The sequence below is a fragment of the Pseudophryne corroboree genome, chromosome 6, assembly GCF_028390025.1.
Source record: "Pseudophryne corroboree isolate aPseCor3 chromosome 6, aPseCor3.hap2, whole genome shotgun sequence".
NCBI lineage: Eukaryota > Metazoa > Chordata > Amphibia > Anura > Myobatrachidae > Pseudophryne > Pseudophryne corroboree.
In genome coordinates this window covers 456947082-456966717 of record NC_086449.1, presented here as the reverse complement: position 1 = coordinate 456966717, position 19636 = coordinate 456947082, and the positions used below count along the sequence as shown (strand labels likewise).

Below are 19636 nucleotides of genomic sequence, written 5' to 3'. Positions count from 1 at the left end.
CTTGGAGGCACGGAGGTGCTTGGAGGCACGGAGGTGCTTGGAGGCACGAGGTGCTTGGAGACACGGAGGTAACTGGAGGCACGGAGGTGCTTGTAGGCACAGGATGCTTGGAAGCACAGGTTGCTTGTAGGCACAGGATGCTTGGAAGCACAGGTTGCTTGTAGGCACAGGATGCTTGGAAGCACAGGATGCTTGCAGGGACAGGATGCTTGGAAGCACAGGATGCTTGCAGGGACAGGATGCTTGGAAGCACAGGATGCTTGCAGGGACAGGATGCTTGGAAGCACAGGATGCTTGCAGGGACAGGATGCTTGGAAGCACAGGATGCTTGCAGGGACAGGATGCTTGGAAGCACAGGATGCTTGCAGGGACGAGGGAGCTCTGGATCATAGCTTTCACAGGAGAAACGAAGATACTCAGGCATCGGATCTCTGCCTGGTATCTGATTTTAAATTCCCCGCCCTAGCCTGATTGGCGGAGCAGGCAGGTGACGTCAGACCTGCTCCGCCTCCTTGCCCTTGCTTGTGATGGCGGCGCCCTTGCTTCCGGGAAGCCGCCGGAGAGCAGCGCCGACCCGCCGCTGAAGCCGGAGACTGACAGGGGAAGAGAGGCGCCGGGCAGACCAGGCCACCCGCAGGGACAAGCGCGGTCGCCGCTGCCCGAGGTTCGTGACAGTACCCCCTCCTCCAGGAGTGGCCCCTGGACACTTCCCGGGCTTAGTCGGATGTCTGGAGTGGAAGATCCGAATCAGACGAGGAGCCGTTACTTCAGTAGCCCCAATCCAACTTCTCTCCTCAGGTCCATAACCCTTCCAGTCCACCAAGTACTGTAATTTTTTATGAAGATAACGAGAGTCCAGAATAGCTTTGATTTCAAACTCCGCTCCAGCTTCTGCCACTACGGACGTTGGCCTTGGGAGTGCTGAGTGGAATCGATTCAGTATGAGGGGACGGAGTAGAGAAACATGGAAGGCGTTAGGTATGCGAAGATGGGCAGGCAAACCCAGTTTACAGACCACAGGATTTAAGACTTGTAGCACAGGGTAAGGACCGATGAACCTTGGAGCGAATTTCATGGTGGGCACCTTCAACCGGAGATTCCGTGTGGACAGCCATACCCTGTCCCCAACTTTATATTGAGGTGCGGCTTGCCGTTTCTTATCTGCAAAGAACTTGTACCGAACAGAAACCTGCTTAAGATTAGCATGAACCTTTCTCCAAATTTGTCCAAAGTGTCGTAGAGTGGACGCTACAGCAGGAACCTCTATTATCGGAAGGCTTGGAAATTCCGGAACACGGGGATGGAACCCGTAGTTGACGAAAAATGGTGATTCCCCAGTGGAAGAATGAAACAAATGGTTATGGGCAAACTCCGCCCAAGGCAACAACTCCACCCAGTTGTCCTGTGAAGGAGAGAGATACAACCGAAGAAAAGTCTCTAGATCTTGATTGACTCGTTCCGTTTGTCCATTTGTTTGGGGATGATAAGCCGACGAAAACTTAAGTTTAATGTGTAGAGTTGAACAAAGGGCTTTCCAAAACCTGGCGGTGAACTGTACTCCACGGTCAGAAACAATCTCTTGTGGCAACCCATGCAAACGAAAATGTTCTCGGATAAACAATAGAGCCAGTTTCGGTGCTGTCGGAAGACCAGTCAAGGGCACAAAGTGTGCCATCTTCGAAAAACGGTCAACGATAACCCAAACGGTGTTGCAACCCTTGGAACAGGGCAAGTCAGTGATGAAGTCCATGGAAATGTGAGTCCAGGGTCTCACAGGGATAGGCAGAGGACGAAGTAACCCTGCAGGAGGCAGACGAGGAGATTTATGTTGTGTACATTGGGGACATGAATTAACGCAATCTTGTACATCCTTCCTCATGGTGTTCCACCAGTAAGACCTTTGCAGAAACTTGTACATCTTCTGAGCGCCGGGATGACCGGAAAACTTGGAGTTATGGACCCACCGTAGTATTCCTGGGCGGAATCTAGCTGGTACGGACATTCTTCCAGGAGGAGGAGCTGGAGTAGTTAAAGCAGCAGAGACAGAAACTGGATTCAGAATTAAACCCCGCTCCGGAGGTTCATCCTCGTCTGTGGGAACCTGTGAACGGGAAAGCGCATCTGCTTTAATATTGAGAGTCCCGGCACGGTACTTGATAATGAACGAGAATCGGGAAAAGAAAAGTGCCCATCTCGCCTGGCGAGGATTCAAACATTGTGCGGATTTGATGTACAGTAAATTCTTGTGATCCGTGTAGATGGTAAACACATGTTTAGCCCCTTCTAGAAGATATCTCCATTCTTCCAAGGCAGATTTGATTGCCAAGAGTTCCTGGTCTCCAATAGAGTAATTTCGTTCGGCTGGAGAGAATTTACGAGAGTGGAAGCCACACGGATGTAATTTCTTATCAGAGGAATGCTGGGAGAGGACAGCCCCCACCCCGACTGAAGATGCATCAACTTCTAAGAAGAAGGGTTCCTCGAAATTTGGTTGTTGGAGAACTGGAGCCGTCGTGAAAGCTAACTTTAAGCGAGAAAAAGCTACAATGGCTTCCGGAGGCCACAAACTAGGATTAGAACCCTTTCTCGTCAGGGCAGTAATGGGTGCAACAATGGTGGAGAAACCTTTAATGAATTTCCTGTAGTAGTTCGCAAAGCCCAGGAACCTTTGTATTGCTTTCAGGGAAAGAGGCTGAGTCCAATCACGAATGGCCGACAACTTTTCCGGATCCATGCGAAGCTCCGTCCCCGAGATGACATAACCGAGGAACGGAATAGATGTTACTTCAAAGGTACATTTGGAAAGCTTGGCGTAGAGATGATTCTCTTGTAAACGGTGTAGCACCTCTTTGACTTGAGTCCTGTGTTCGACAAGATTCTTGGAAAAAATCAGTATGTCGTCCAGATATACCACAACGCTCTGATACAGCATATCACGAAAGATTTCGTTGACGAATCCCTGGAAAACCGCGGGAGCATTACTAAGACCAAACGGCATCACCAAGTATTCGTAATGCCCATCTCGGGTATTAAAGGCAGTCTTCCATTCATCCCCCTCTCGGATGCGTATAAGATTATAAGCTCCTCTCAAGTCGAGTTTTGAAAAAATGCGGGCACCACGAACCCTATCAAATAACTCTGTGATTAGTGGCAAGGGGTATTTATTCTTAATAGTAATGTCGTTTAGGCCGCGGTAGTCGATGCATGGTCTCAACCCCCCGTCCTTTTTCTTCACGAAAAAGAAGCCTGCACCAGCAGGGGAGGAAGAGGGGCGAATGAATCCCTTGAGCATATTGGACTTAATATACTCCGACATGGCTTGAGTCTCGGGAAGAGACAGAGGATATGTGCGACCACGAGGTGGCGTCTTCCCTGGGACAAGGTCAATAGGGCAGTCCCAAGGCCTGTGAGGTGGTAACAGGTCAGCAGCTTGTTCCGAAAATACGTCCTTGTACCCTTGATATGCCTCCGGAATGTGCTCTTCATCCGTTTTGGAGGTAACACGGAGCGGACAAACAGGAGTAAGACAATTAGTGTGACAAAAGGAACTCCAGGACAGAATTTGTGACGACTTCCAATCGATGTGGGGGTTATGACTTTTCAGCCAAGGCATTCCAAGAACCAGATCATGGGGCATTTCTGGGATTACCAAGAGTTCCAAATCTTCCTGATGTAGAGCCCCGACCCGCAGCTTAACTGGCCCCGTGCGCCACATTATGAGACCTTTGGAAATTCTAGTCCCGTTGATAGCCGTCAGTGAAATTGGCCGCTCGATAGGCCGTAACTTTAAACCCAAACTTTGGGCACAGAAGGAAGAAACGAAGTTCCCTGCAGCTCCGGAATCCAATAGGGCTTCACAAGACCTGGAGACTGAATTGGAGACTAGAGTTACTGGAAGCAAGCAGTCCGAAGTTGGAGAAGCTTTTGTCGTAACTCCCAGCTTGACTCCTCCGGAACAAGCTAGGTCTGCCCGTTTCCCGGACGGACTTTACAAGATTTAAGAAAATGATCTGCGGCTCCACAGTAAAGGCAGAGTTTACCCTCACGACGACGCTGTCGTTCTTCCGGAGACAGTCGGGAGCGGTTAATTTGCATGGGCTCATCTGAGCTAGGTGAGGCCACCGGCCTAGGAGTAGGATTCCGGAACCTGGAACGATCCGAACGGTTACGTTCTCTTCCACGCTCCTGCATCCGAAGATCCACCTTGACGCAAAGGGAAATCAAATCTTCTAATGGATCCGGCAGATCTCTAGTAACCAGCTCGTCTTTCAGCCGGTCGGAAAGACCGTTCCAGAAGGCAGCTCTCAGGGCATCATTATTCCAGCGTAGTTCGGAAGCAATGGTCTGGAAATGAACCACGTACTGGCCCACGGAACGGGCGCCCTGCCGAACACGGAGCAAATCGGAAGAAGCAGTGGTCATTCTGCCGGGCTCGTCGAAAATCCTTCGAAAGGACGAGATGAAGTTGGTGTAGTTGGAAACCATGGGATCAGATCGTTCCCATAATGGAGACACCCAATCCAAAGCAGAACCTTCCAACAGAGAAATAATATATGCTACCTTGGACCGGTCTGTAGGAAAGTTGTGTGCAAGTAGCTCGAAATGTACCTCGCACTGGTTCAAGAAACCACGACAATTTTTGGGATTCCCATTATAGCGGGACGGAGTAGGCAACTGAAGGCGTGGAGTGACACCGGCCGATGGTTGAACATTGCTGGCAACGGCAACTGGTGCGACTGCTGGAACAGGAGCCGGAATTACTGAGGCCAGAGACGCCTGAATCTGATCCAGACGCCCGGACAACTGCTGGAGGTACTGCATCACCTGACCTTGTGCTGCTTCCTGACTTTGCACTCGAGAAGCCAGGTTCTGGATGGCACTAGAGTCCGTGTTCCGATCCCCCGAGTCCATGAGGCCTGAGTATACTATCACTGACCTGGTTTGGGAGTGTTGTGGACTCGGGGCTTCTTCCGATGACCGGGAAGAGGAACCGCCACTGGGTCGTAGTAGAGATGGCCGGATGTAGGTCTTCCTCATGCAGAACTAAGACGGCAGGCGGGAGGCCCAGAGGAATTCTTGTAGGTCTCCTGTAAGACAAGACTTGTAGAAATAATGAAGGCTGGGGTACTGAGATATTGGAGACACTGTGGTATTGAAGGCACTGAGGTACTGGGAGTACAGGGAGTGCTGGGAGACCCTTGGAGGCACGGAGGTGTTTGGAGGCACGGAGGTGCTTGGAGGCACGGAGGTGTTTGGAGACACCGAGGTGTTTGGAGGGACGAGGTGCTTGGAGGCACGAGGTGCTTGGAGACACGGAGGTAACTGGAGGCACGGAGGTGCTTTGAGGCGCGGAGGTGCTTGGAGGCACGGGGTGCTTGGAGGCACGAGGTGCTTGGAGGCACGGAGGTGCTTGGAGGCACGGAGGTAACTGGAGGCACGGAGGTAACTGGAGGCACGGAGGTAACTGGAGGCACGGAGGTGCTTGAGGCGCGGAGGTGCTTGGAGGCACGAGGTGCTTGGAGGCACGAGGTGCTTGGAGGCACGGAGGTGCTTGGAGGCACGGAGGTGCTTGGAGGCACGAGGTGCTTGGAGACACGGAGGTAACTGGAGGCACGGAGGTGCTTGTAGGCACAGGATGCTTGGAAGCACAGGTTGCTTGTAGGCACAGGATGCTTGGAAGCACAGGTTGCTTGTAGGCACAGGATGCTTGGAAGCACAGGATGCTTGCAGGGACAGGATGCTTGGAAGCACAGGATGCTTGCAGGGACAGGATGCTTGGAAGCACAGGATGCTTGCAGGGACAGGATGCTTGGAAGCACAGGATGCTTGCAGGGACAGGATGCTTGGAAGCACAGGATGCTTGCAGGGACAGGATGCTTGGAAGCACAGGATGCTTGCAGGGACGAGGGAGCTCTGGATCATAGCTTTCACAGGAGAAACGAAGATACTCAGGCATCGGATCTCTGCCTGGTATCTGATTTTAAATTCCCCGCCCTAGCCTGATTGGCGGAGCAGGCAGGTGACGTCAGACCTGCTCCGCCTCCTTGCCCTTGCTTGTGATGGCGGCGCCCTTGCTTCCGGGAAGCCGCCGGAGAGCAGCGCCGACCCGCCGCTGAAGCCGGAGACTGACAGGGGAAGAGAGGCGCCGGGCAGACCAGGCCACCCGCAGGGACAAGCGCGGTCGCCGCTGCCCGAGGTTCGTGACAGCATGGCCCCGGCCCGGCTGCCGGGTTGCAGCCGGAACTATCCACTGGAAGGTCCGGCTGCCGGGCCGTCTTTGCAGCCAGTAAACCGTGTGTGTGAAGGGGAGCTATCACACACAATGGTTTTTTTCTCAAGCCGTGTCTAATGCTGCGCATGTGCACAGCATCACACACGGCTCAAAGCCGTCCTGTGTGAGAGACTCTGCCAGTTTCTCCCGGATGGCAAAAAGCCGGACAAAGTCTGTCCGGCTTTTTGCCATCCGGGAGAAACCGGCCATTGTGTTACAGCCCTCTGAATCACTGCAGTCTCCTGACCGCCGGTCACAAAACTTCAACCCACTGGCACGTATGCGGACTCTACAGGGTACATTTTCGGCTGAACCATATATTAAAAGGGGGAAGGGTGGCGGGAGGTCAGGTGGTGCAGTGAAGGAAAGGGGTAGAAGGACCAAGGGGAGCTGACAAAGGTGGGAGGGGGAAGAACATATGAAGTGGAAAGTGAGAACGGCATAGGGCTGGTCCCATAGGAGGGGTCAGCCCATAGTAACTAGCCTCACAGTGTAGAGCATGGGTCTTCAACCTGCGGCTCTCCAGCTGCTGTGAAAATACACATCCCAGCATGCCCTGCCACAGTTTTGCTATTAAGGCATGCTAAAACTGAGGCAGGGCATGCTGGGATGTTTAGTTCCATAACAGCTGGAGGGCTGCAGGTTGAAGACCCATAATGTAGAGGCTGGAGCTGGGTGCAGAGGGGCGGAGGGCCCTAGAGGCAGGCAGAGAAGAGCTGCGGGGAGGAAGTATAGCAGCCTGGAAAGGGTATTATCTTCCGCCTGACACTGGCCATATTAACGGTAGATGGCAGCCTCACTGCTACCCTTGACCTAGTACTTTGACTGGCGCCTCTCAAGTAGAGACTTCATTTATTTTATAAGAACCTTGTACAGCCTAGCCCATCAACATCATTGCAATCTCCAATGTTGCAAGGTTGTTGTAGACACTCATGCTTGGTACACACTATGCAATATATCACAGACGAACGATATACTGCATAGTGCATTTGTGTGTATACAGAAGAGATGTCTGTGAATGACTTCAGACATATCTGCCCAGCTGCACAGCCGATGATGTTATATCAAGCAGATATTTAGTTTCATCTGCATCTGAAGTGACCTGCCGACTGGCCCAATAGGCGGGCTCGGAAGCTGCCGACAGTAACACCCAGTAGTGCAAGTAGAAAAAAATTCTTAGCGGTACTGTGTGCCTGCGCCTTTGGCGCGTGCAAAAAAAATGGGTGTGGCCAATGAAAATGAGGGTGTGATACACATATGGTGGGCCAGATACACATATGACCCCAATATTGGCAGATACACATATGCACCACAGTGCCAGATGCACATATGCCCCCAGCAGTGCCATATATGCCCCCAGCAGTGCCAGATACACAAATGCCCCACAGTGCATATCCCGCCCCACCCTACTGCTCACCAATGCTGTTGTCGCTGTTGCTGCTACGTGAGGGGAGGAGAGCGCAGTGCTTGCCTCTCCTGCACTTCAGTGCTCAGTCCAACTCCGTTCAGGTGGCGGCGTGTATCTTCTCAAATGAGGCACCGATTCGTTAGCCAATCACCTTATTTGAGAAGATGCATGCCGTCGCCAGAGACGGGAGTCTGATTGAGCACTGAAAGACAGGAGAGGTGAGCACGGCGCTCTCCTACCCTCACGCAGCAGCAACAACAGCAGCTAACGATACATGCTACACGATACATGCACACCGCCATCGGAGACCAGAGTCGGACTGAGCTCCGCGCTGTGCTCTCCTCTCCTCCCCTGGCTCAGGAGCGTCTGCAAGTATGGCGGTCGGGCTGGCGGTACTGCGTACCGGTTGGCAATTTCTTACCAGTACGCAGTACCGCCATACTTGCAGCACTGGTAAAACCACAACTGGGCAGGCAAGTTTAAATGCCCGCCCAGTTACGATGCATGGGAATATACAGCGGGCAATTGGTGGCAGTATATTTTTACCAGAATCTGTTTACGAATAACACAGCCTTAGTTAGAGATCAGGAGGCTGGGAGTATGTATATCTTAGATATCTTGATAAGCTGGTGCATCATATCAGGTAACATGCAAACAAGTGTGTTTCTGTCCATTTTCAGGCGTTTAAAAGCGGGCTTAGAAAATACTTGCAGTATTACCGGGCATGTGTTTTATCAACTCCAAATACACTATCTCTCCTCACTATCGGCTTCCTATTCAGGAAACTAGGACGCCAGTTAAGGTAATTTAATAGACCTTTTTAATATTTATTAGACCTTTTGTATACAATTTTCACTTGATAACATCAGATGAGTGAAATTTACAGAAATGCTACATTTGTTTCAAGTATAAGCTCCACTGGGGCAGGGACTGATGTGAATGGGCAATATTCTCTGTAAAGCGCTGTGGAATTTGTGTGCGCTCTATAAATAACTGGTAATAAATAATAAATAAATAAGTAGGAAACAGTTTGGGGTTTTATGGGTTGTTTTTTTTCCTCAACTTACATGGTTTTGAGCAGTCGTCTGTCCCATCCAATCTATTTGCTATCTCGTGTATCCTATTCATATATTTCTTGATTCATCCTAATCTATCCAGTTTATTTAAATACATAGCATATTGAGTTTAATTCTGAAAAAAATTATCTATCTATCTATCTATCTATCTATCTATCTATCTATCTATCTATCTATCTATCATTTCTCCTTCTATTTTCATCTGTGTTTATATTTGTTTGTTTTTTAATTCCCTAAGGTATTTGGCTGAACTTTGCTGTGTTGGCACATTTGCCACAGGAGTCAGTAGGGGGAGCAATACTACTTTTCCCACAGTGAGTACAACCTCATATATTTCAAATACTGGTGCAGGGTTTTTCCTGTTTTTTTTTTTCTTACCTCTGTTCCAAAGTAACTGGAAGTTACTTATACCCCTTTCACATCGCAAAAATAACCCGGTATATTGCCGAATTTGAGCCGTGTCAACCCGGTTTGAGGTGCAGTGTGAAAGCGCCATTATGAATTTACCGTGTCAAACAACCCGGTATTTCAACCCGTGTAAAAAGAAGGATCCTACACGGTTCGGAACCGGTTCATTTGGCAGTGTGAAAGCCTCAGATCCGCTATACGTATTGTGTTATGTTATAGTCAGCCTGTTGCTGACGTTGTTCATGCCGTTGACTGGAGTTCTGTTAAATGCCATGTTGTACGGCGTGTTTGAGGTGTGAGCTGGTATGTGATCCTTTCCTGGAAATGTCCGTCTCCCTGGGCACAGGTCCTATAACTGGAGTCTGGAGGAGGGGCATAGAGGGAGGAGCCAGATCACACCCCTTTCAAAGTCTTAAAGTGCCCATGTCTCCTGCGGATCCCGTCTATACCCCATGGCTCTTATGGTGTCCCCAGCATCCTCTACGGACTAAGAGAAAAGGATTTACCTGTAGGTATTAAAATCCCATTATATATATATATATATATATATATATATATATATATATAGGTGTGTGCGTGTGTCCATCCGCTCGTGCATGATAGCGCTAGCAAGTTAGTATTAACTTTTAAGGTCATGCAATTTTACACAATTACCAAGTAATTGTATAGACATTTACAATTACCAGAATCTTTCAAACGGAGATTCTGGGGTGTATTCAATGGCTGTCGGAAGCTGCCGTCTTGTCGGAAAGACGGCAGCTTCCTAAATATTTAAGTCTGAAGGGGTTCCGACCTATTCAATATTAGCTGTTTTTTTCCGACAAGCCGGGAATTCCCGGGGCGAGGGAGAGAGATTGCTTAACAGCGGGGGCAGCTGGAGCCGCGGACGCTGGAAGACACGGCTCCTCTCTGACGTCCTCCCGGCCAGGCACCTCTCTCCTGGCAGCGCTCCCCGGCCGGCACTTAATGCGGCTGTGTGGCTGTCTCCAGCAGCTCCCTGTGATCTCACACACGGGTAGCTGCTGACAGCAGCAGCACAGATTGGAGGGAATGGCCAAATCCGACAGTCTGATTTGGCCGCTCATTGAATAGGGCTGTCGGATCCATTCCGACAAATGCATGTCGGAATGGATCCAACACTTATTGAATATACTCCTCTATCTAAATGGAACAAATCACACTTATAACTAAGTCTCTGATTATTCGTCTGTCATCCACAGCAACACAACATCATCTTCTGTGGTGATTAAAGATCAACAACCTCAACAAGGGCCGACAATTTAACATTTGGAATTGGATCATTGTCACCAACTATGTCAGTCTCAAGGGTTTGGGAGTAGGGGTTGTGCATGCCAGAAGTAAGGGTCATTGGTCTCCAGTAGAATAAGACCTCCCAAATAATGCGCTGGGACTCTTTGGGCGATATTGAATTGTTTATCGCACCCGATCTCCTGTCTATAGTGGCAGGAGATGGGGGAGGCGATATTCAATTGTGCTTAATTATTGCGGTTGTCACAACTAGAGAGTTTGGGTTTATCCGTGTAAAGCAACTAAACCCGACCAAACTAATGGGTACAATGCGAAAATCCCCATTTCAGTGCCCAAACAGGTCATGTTTTGCTTATTTTAGCACGCTACCCCTGGTGGTGGGAGCTGAAATGCAGGCACCGGCAGCTGATCGCGCCTGTATGGAGCAACAATTGAATAGCTCTGTTGAGCACCATCTACTTGTTGCCAGTGAAAAAACTATTTAATATTGCCCATTTATTGTGAACCATCGTACAGCAGCCCAGTCCATACTTAAGGACCATCTGCTAAAGGTCCTATGAAACAGTGCTACGGACATGGCCTTCTTAAATCTTCAAGATGGCACAGAAAGTGCACAGGTAATGTACTAAGACAGTCACATCCTGATATGAGTAGAAAAGCACATTCCGGCCTTTGCAGCAGTATTTATATCGGGTGTGATAAGTTGGGAGCCGGACTACTTGAGTCATCAGGACATTAATTCTGGAGAATGGTCCCTACACCCTGAGGTCTTTTACATGTTAGTGAGCATGTGGGGTCAGCCGGATGTTGATATGATGGCATCCAGGCTGAATCACAAAGTGGACAAATATTGTTCCAGATCCAGGGGGCCAAACGCTTTCTTAAAAGATGCATGATGGTGTTTTGGAGCTATCCACTAATTTATCCTTTCCCTCCAGTTCCAAGGGTGTGAAAAAAAAATAAGATAAAAAGCAGTGGTCATTCTGGTTCCCATAGATTCCAAACCATGATGAAAAGCCAAGAAACCATCTTTAGCTAGGATATATCATTGGGTATGGAAAGTGTATATATCTTGGTGTAAAAAAAAAAAAAAACAGTTTTGCAACATCCACTTTTCATCTTTCTTGTTTACTCTCCTTTTTACAGGAGGGTTTTGAACTCAGACCCAACATTTTAACTAACAGAGAATTGAGTCAGTCAGCCTTTTTCAATAAGGAACGTATTTCTCTTCAGTCTCTTCAGATCTTTCTTCATGGGTGATGCTCATACAACCTCCCTTTGTTCCCTGGGACCTAAAGTTAGTTCTCAAGGGAATATAGATATCTCAATTTGAACCTTTTGCATTCAGTTGACATTAAGTTTTTGTACTGCAGTTAATTTTTTTGCTTGCTATTTCTTCAGACAGGAGAGTGTCTGTCTGAGATTGCAGCTCTTTCCTGCAAACCCTCCCTCTTTAGTTTTTCATTCTGACATAGCTATTCTTATGACAGAACAGTCTTTTCAGCTAAAAGTGTTTTACGATTCCACACGAATCAAGAAATTGTTGTTCTAGCATTACCTAAGGATTCTGAAGAAATTGCTCTTCACACTCTTGATGTAATCAGAGTTCTACAGATTTTTGTTCACAGAACAAGAGAGAGCAAGCATACAAAATTATCTTTTTGTTTGATTTTGAGTTAAGAGGCTGACTAGCTACTAGACAAACGATTGAAGGATGGATCTCATCTACAATACGATGGGCTTACTCTGGTATTCCATTTTGCAAGATATTGGTACCCTCTCTGCTAGGTCACTGGGTGCTTTGTAGGTGGCAAGACATGGGACACCTGCGGTACAGGACTGCAAGGCAGCTACCTGGTTCTCTGTTCACACTTTTGCAAAGTTCTATCAGTTTGATACCTTTGCATCCATTGATGAAAATTTTGGGTTGCTGTTTTCTGCATGCTGCTTGAATATTCCCTCCCATGAGGACAGATTTTAGACGACCTCGTAATTTCTCCAGTGTCACAATTTGTGTGAATGCCTTAATGAACGCTGGATGTTCTCCCTTATGCTCCAGAGCAGGGGTGGCCAGACTTTTGGAGTTGGCAATCTACTTTGAAAGCTGAAAAGCTTTCGTGATCTACCTAGGTGGGACAAAAGTGTGCGCCACATACGCATGCCCAAAAAGGGGGTGAAGCATAACAAAAAGGATGTGTGACCTCACTGCACAGGGTGTAGGGGCTGTCTCACCCGAAATCACAAATTGTCTCCCCACAAGTAAAAACCTCAGTCACATTGGCCCCCACACAGTAGTAAAAACACATTGGCCCCACACAGTAGTAAAAACACATTGGCCCCCACACAGTAGTAAAAACACACTGACCCCCACACAGGCGTAAAAATACATTGGCCCCCACACAGGAGTAAAAACACATTGGCCCCCACACAGGAGTAAAATTACATTGGCCCCCACACAGGAGTAAAAACACATTGTCCCAACACAGGAGTAAAAACACATTGGCCCCACACAGTAGTAAAAACAAATTGCCCCCGCACCGTAGTAAAAATTCATTGCCCCTACACAGTAGTAAAATTGCCCCATACTAGTAAAAAATAATTGTCTCTCACAAAAAAATCTATATTTAATTGTCTCAGACCCCGCTCCTTCTCTCTCCCCCTATCCCATATAACACTTCAATAACTCCGCCAAACACTACCTTCCGAGCAGGAAGCCAGGCGGAACAGCAGCTCCCTATGACAGCATGCCATGACAGGCAGGCCAGGCAGTCGAAGGAAGAGAAGCACCGACAGTGGGCTCCTCACAGCTTGCGGGTGACATCATGACATCACCGGGGTGCCGCATTACTGGGAGCTGGTTACGTTTAGTAAAGTTGGTCGCAATCTACTGGCGGGTGCTCTGCGAGCTACCGGTAGATCGCAATCTACCTTTTGGCCACCCCTGCTCCAGAGCATCTATTATATTTAGCTTTTCTTGGAACATTTGTTTGACTGGTTTTGAATGTTTAGTTCTTTTCTTTCCTATACTCTCCTCTGGTCTTGGCTAGTTAACAAGCTGATGTCCAGAGAACCAATCTATGGTATAAATAAATCTATTTCTCTTAATCATATAAGGGACTACTGCTCTTCAGCCTACAGATGTGTCCCCGTACATCCTTGCTGCAGTCACGCTAAACAGCCCTTCAACCCTTCGTGCCGTGGTGGGACTCTGTAGAGACGAACGTCTTTTTTTGCATATGTTCCTGTGCAAATGCGTCTTAGACACAATGTAATGTAATAGGACGCACAAACAACTTCTGATTAAAATGATATGCGGCATGCCTATATTCTGTGTAAAAGCTGCTCTATCTGCATCCGAAATGAAACGTTACAGTGTTTTCCACTAAAACACTGTAGCATAGCATTTTGTATGCAAAAACAGTCGCAGTCACACACTCAATATAGGCATGCTGCATATAATTTTAAGCTGCTTGTGCATCCTATTGCATTGCATTGCGGCTAAGACGCATTTTTGCGGAAAAAGACGCTCAGCGCTACCGAGTCACACGGTACTCATGCGTTATGTGTAATGCGGATTGTAGCGCATGGAGCAAAGTTGTAAGAGGACACATCTGTACATTTTATTTATGCATCCCCAAATGTAATCCTGTATGGGTTTTTTGTTTGTTTTTCAGGGAGTGAAGTTACTATCATATTTATACAAAGAATCTCTTGAAAACAGCAGCAATGAAAACTACCCAGTCTTGTTATCATTGTTAAAATCAAGTTGTGAGCCATATACAAGGTAGGGCTGCTTCCAATTGTATGAATTCAACAAGGGTGTGGTCTTTTTGACAAGGAAGATGGCTTTGCTCAAAATTAGTGTGTCAGAAGGCAGTTTGGCCATGATATAGGGAGATGGGTTATGGGGACTAACTTATCACAATTCTCCAATCTAGAATGTTGGGAGATAATTAATATACAATTGATCAGTCTGTCTGGTATCACTTATGACAGTTGTACATAGTTTACTCCAAGTGTTGATGGATCACACTGAGATACGGACAGCACATATGAGAAGCAGGCACAGCCTTTATATTGCAGATGAACAGTTTTTATTTGAAAGTTTTATTAACAGCATATTTTTGAAATAATAATAATGCAGTTTTTTTCCTCAGCCATGGAAGCATATATTTTACTGATGGGGCAAAGATTGGAAATTCTCCAGTGCAGGAGGAGTCTTGAGGAGAATGTAGTGTGTACCTGTAAAGTAAAACAAATCCACAACTGCCTACAAGTAGTTGGAGATTTTAGACTAGGGAGCACACTTCTTAGAGTAACACATAATTCTGTGAAATATCACATAAAACGGAAAAAAAGGAAAGATAATTGGCAATATGCTCACCTGAAATAGGTGAAACAAGGCTTTATATAAGTCTAGTGTTATTTAATAGCTTCAATCTCACGACTATTATGTGTCTGGATTATATTCCTTTTCTCCTTGGGGTTACGTCTGCGCCAGAAAATGTGTTGTCGTCTGGTCTTTTTGTTAACGGGATGGGGTATAGTTACAGCCATAGTACAGCCTCAGGCAGAGTGCTTTTACACATCTTACAGATTTGTGAGGTAAATTTTTATTTCCTTAATAATTGAAAGTAAGGGGTAGATTATACTTTATTATACACATTTTATTGTTTAAAACGTAATCTATTCCTTAATACAGACGTGCACGCAGACATACATTCTCACATTTATAATGATTGTCTCACACTGATGGGGACTAATAGTGATGCACAGAATGACAATGACACGCAGGTCTGGAGTGGTTTCCACTGTCACCTGCACTCTTGCTAGAGCTGCAAGGATAACTGACTGAGTAGGCTGTGATGATGTGATTCCTGACACATCCTTGATCTCAGGTTGTGCTGCGGCTGCAAATGGAGCACAAAGGGGGACTTCAAGTGATACATTTTGTCAGGAATAGAACAATGAAGCATCTCTACTGCATAATTAGTGTATTCTGATGTCCGCAAGCTCCGTTTACACAGATATTATTTACAATGGTCTCTGGGCCTGATTCAAAGGTGAGAGTAAATCCTGTCATAACTGCAATTCCATATGCAGCGGTTCTGTGAAAATATGCTAATCTCATAGCCGCGCACATTTGTACAGAAGTGCTCACGATGGAGTCTGTATTCCGCTGCTTGCATACAAAGCAGCCGATTGCTCAGAATGCCCGTGGGAAGTAAGTCACCGAAGCCATTGTAACTGCGTACACAGATGCAGTCACAGACTAGTGACACGTCTACATTTGACTCGCCCCCCTCCACAAATTCTCACTGACCTTCAAATCCTCACTGCGACTGCCATCTGTAATCAAACTTGACGCTTAGGTCTGATGCATGCACAGGTCCCAAAAAAAAGTCTCAAATCCCCAAACTTTGGCTTTGCGTCCACCTCTGATTTGGACATACTTTGACATTTCATCCACCTCAGAATCAGGCCCTTAGAGAGGAAGATTTAAAAGTAAGGTAAGTAAAGTCTTGTCTTGCAACTAGGAGAACACAATGTTGCTGCATAGTAACTCTCTTCCAGTTTGATTATCTGTTTGTTGTGTGTGTATATGTGTTGTATGTTTATTTGTAGTTGCAGTTATCAAAACATGCTTGTTTGTGCAGGGTTATCTATGATTGGGTCTACAGCGGTGTACTAAGAGATGTTTGTAGAGAATTCATGATCCAGGCCAATGAAGACTTCCTGGGGTATAGAGGTACAGTACTATGCCTCTTATTTTTGTATGTAATATATTGGGGCTAATTCAGACCTGATCACTAGGCTGCATTTTCATACAGCGGCTGATCAGGTCTAAACTGCACATGCTTATGCACCGCAATGCGCAGGCGCGTCGCACAGGTACAAAGCAGATCGCCGCTCAGCGATGGGTTTGTGCGAAGGATCCATTGGCACCGGCGTTCGCAAGGAGATTGACAGGGAGAAGGCGTTTGTGGGTGGCAACTGACCGTTTTCTGGGAATGTTTGGAAAAATGCAGGCATGTCCAGGCATTTGTAGGGCATGTGTCTGACGTCAATTCCGGTTCTGAGCAGGCTGAAGCGATCGCAGCGGCTGAGTAAGTCCTGGGCTGTGCAGACACTGCACAAAATCTGTTTGTACAGCTCTGCTACACGTGTTCGCACACTTGCACAACTAAAATACTCCCCCTGTAGGCGGCGACTATCTGATTGCAGCAGTGCAAAAATCGCCTGCTAGTGATCAGGTCTGAATTAGGCCCTATATTGTGCGTCGTACTGTATAATTTATAATACAAGTCATTTTTCTATCAGATAAACGCTACTGGAATCATGGATATATTTTGGTCTCAAAAGAAGTGGAAGATTGTGTGCCTGTGTTTTTGAAGCACTTAGCTAATGAAATATACATCTGTGGGAAGACCATTAACCTAATGAAGCTGTGCTGCCCTAGGGTAGGTGCCAAGCCCAAATGTCAGTAGGCTCTGTAAGCTGCACTTATACAAGTGGAGAGGCCAAATAGAGATTGAATTATTTAGACTATTTATGTATTTTCTCTATTCATTTTTTTATGCAGCATTACATTTGCTGGTCTGATATCCCAGTACCACGAATATCTGTTACATTTTCCTTAGAAGAACTGAAAGAAATGAGAAAAGACTGCGCCATCTATGTAGCTCGAATGGATAGAATTGCACGGTATAGCAGCATCAGCAAACAGGAGAAGGTAACCCAAATTCAGTCCATATGCCTGTTCTGCAGCCGTCTGACATTTTGTACAGAAACTTGGAATATTTAATAGAAAATATTTTCCTTATTAACGGTCCTAGTATGTCTTGAAATGTTTAAATTTGTCCCATAAAATATGTGACAATATGAAATAGCTGGAAATTATACAACAGGGTGTTGCTCCAGTGCATATCATGCAAGAGTCATGTGAACATCAATAAACTACAAACAAGACGACACTCTTATGGTACCCATACACTTGTGTGATGCCCCGCAACACGAAATCGCGGGGCATCGCACCGGCAGTTTACCTGAACTGCCAAAGTGATTACCATGCGATCATGCGAGAGATTGCATGGTAATCACGTGATTGGCGCGTCACCGCCGAGTGGGAGCGGCCTCTGGCCGCTCCCTGCGTGTGCCCATCACACATCGCTGTGCTATATATCGCATGTGGTTTTAAAACCACAAGTGATCGCACTGCGATGCAAGAAATATTAAGTGCAGTACATACTATCTTGAGACAGCGTACCCGTGCATCGCGTCTCAAGGTACCTAAAATTTGCATACAATCCTTTGATTTCTCTCTCAGATTAAGTCGAAATCGAAGGATAGCACCTAATATCTCACAAGTGTATGGGCACCATTATACTCAGCATGTTGGACATAGATTACATTGCCAATGTCCGCAGCCAGTGAAATAGTCTAGACGCAAAATCTATCACTACCCCTGACTTATTCATTATCTCTTGTACTCAAAATGCAAAACAATGTTTTCAGGCTGACTTGTTTAACTTCTACTTAGACTGCTACTATGTTGCAATTGTTGACTATTGATTTTATATTTTGCTCTGAATACATTCAGTGATCTGGGAAAATAATGTTGTGTAAGAAAGCATAACTGTTTAGCTGTCATGTAAGGTAAACCTTAAATGAGGTTCTGGTGAAAACTTTTACCCCTAAAGATAGGAATCCATCTAAAAAGATGTAACAATTTTGTTGGGACTGAAAAAATAGCTTTTGATTTTACATTTAAAGACCCTATAACTTGTGCAATGTAGATAGCACTATATATTGTATCTTACTGGCTAATTCTGCCCACACGCTATTGTATATCATATGATAAATCTGATGAAGTGATTCCTTATTATCCAGTTTAGTATATTGTAGTAACCTTTCAACCGCATTTACCAGAATTCTCAATAAGGAATTTGATTCATTTTGATTAGCTTTTCGGCTTTATGCTATTGTGTTTGGATTGCATTACATAGTGATTTTCTTTCCCATATGCGTATCAGAGTCCCCCGTAATATGAAAAATCTGTCCTTGGTAGCCTTGAATGTTTATGTGAATAAAGAAGAAGAATTTGCCATTTCATGCTTGTGAATCTTAGACACACTTTATCTTATCCGCAAGGGCGTAACTACCATAGGTGCAGGGAGTGCAGCTGCTATGGAGCCCAGAGCTGAGGGGGGCCCACCTTCCCTGCCAAAGTTACATGTGTTATATACATTTTTCACCATTGGGTGATGCATAGAGGCCATTATAAACGTTTGCCTTGGGGCCTGCAATATTTCTAGGTATGCCCCTGGACCTGCTCATTGTAATGTATTCTAAAATGAAAGGTAGACACATTTCTGGCTACGCCCCTGCCTATCCGTCAAATTGTAGAAGCGAGCACCAGGCAACAGGACAGATGTCCAGTTCAGCAACAACTGTAGTGTCCATATTGTACAGATTTGTTCAGACCATGGGACAAGCTTCCAGGTCTCTGCTGCATGACTGAAGCCTTAGTGCTGTAGACCAGTGGTTCCCAAACGCGGTCCTTAAGGAAACGCAGCAGTTAGGGATAAACCTGCATGTGCACAGTTGGTATAATCAAACTGACTGAGGTACTAACGATGCCATCTGTGTCTAAGCATGGATATCCTCAAAACCTGGACTGTGTGTTCCTTGAGGACCGCTCTTGGGGAACCACTGTTGTACACCATGAATACACACTGACAGATAATGGTGATCTGCTTTTTTCTTCAATCTAAAAGAGTATTTTGATCATTTTTTGTCCCAGGCGTCGCGAGAGCTGGCTAACTGCGAAAAAGAAAGAAACCAGTCTTTATCACAATGTATATGGCCACTTTTTGTTTTCGCATTAAGATTAGCCACAATTTTGTACGTTGTCTTATAAAAAATAAGTTAACAATTCTCACAGTTTCAAACTTTTGTCATCACTGAACAAAAACAGAAATGCACCCCCACCAATTCGCGCTATATGTGAGGCAGCAAGAAACTGTACTCTTGTGATGAGCTGCGGCTTCACAATAATGCTTTACGCTTTGTGTTTAGGATTTACAAGCAAAAATTGCTCAACAGGACCTATTTCTTGAAGCTCGGGAAACAACAGAGAAACTCCTAGAAAGATTTAAAGGTTAGATTCTTTTCCACAAGCACCATCACAGCTCTTGTTATTCC

At 46.3% G+C, this 19636-nt stretch overlaps 1 protein-coding gene across 2 annotated transcripts in view; it reads left to right on the top strand.

Annotated features, from left to right (window-relative positions):
- Positions 1-19636, top strand: part of TUBGCP6 (tubulin gamma complex component 6) — a 240780-nt gene that overhangs the window by 108626 nt on the left and 112518 nt on the right. For both annotated transcript variants that reach the window (XM_063927151.1, XM_063927152.1), the window contains exons 6-12: positions 8360-8481; positions 8994-9069; positions 14107-14216; positions 16090-16181; positions 16754-16893; positions 17016-17165; positions 19511-19592. In XM_063927151.1, coding sequence (XP_063783221.1) covers positions 8360-8481; positions 8994-9069; positions 14107-14216; positions 16090-16181; positions 16754-16893; positions 17016-17165; positions 19511-19592 — 772 coding nt within the window. The remainder of the gene's footprint in view (positions 1-8359; positions 8482-8993; positions 9070-14106; positions 14217-16089; positions 16182-16753; positions 16894-17015; positions 17166-19510; positions 19593-19636) is intronic.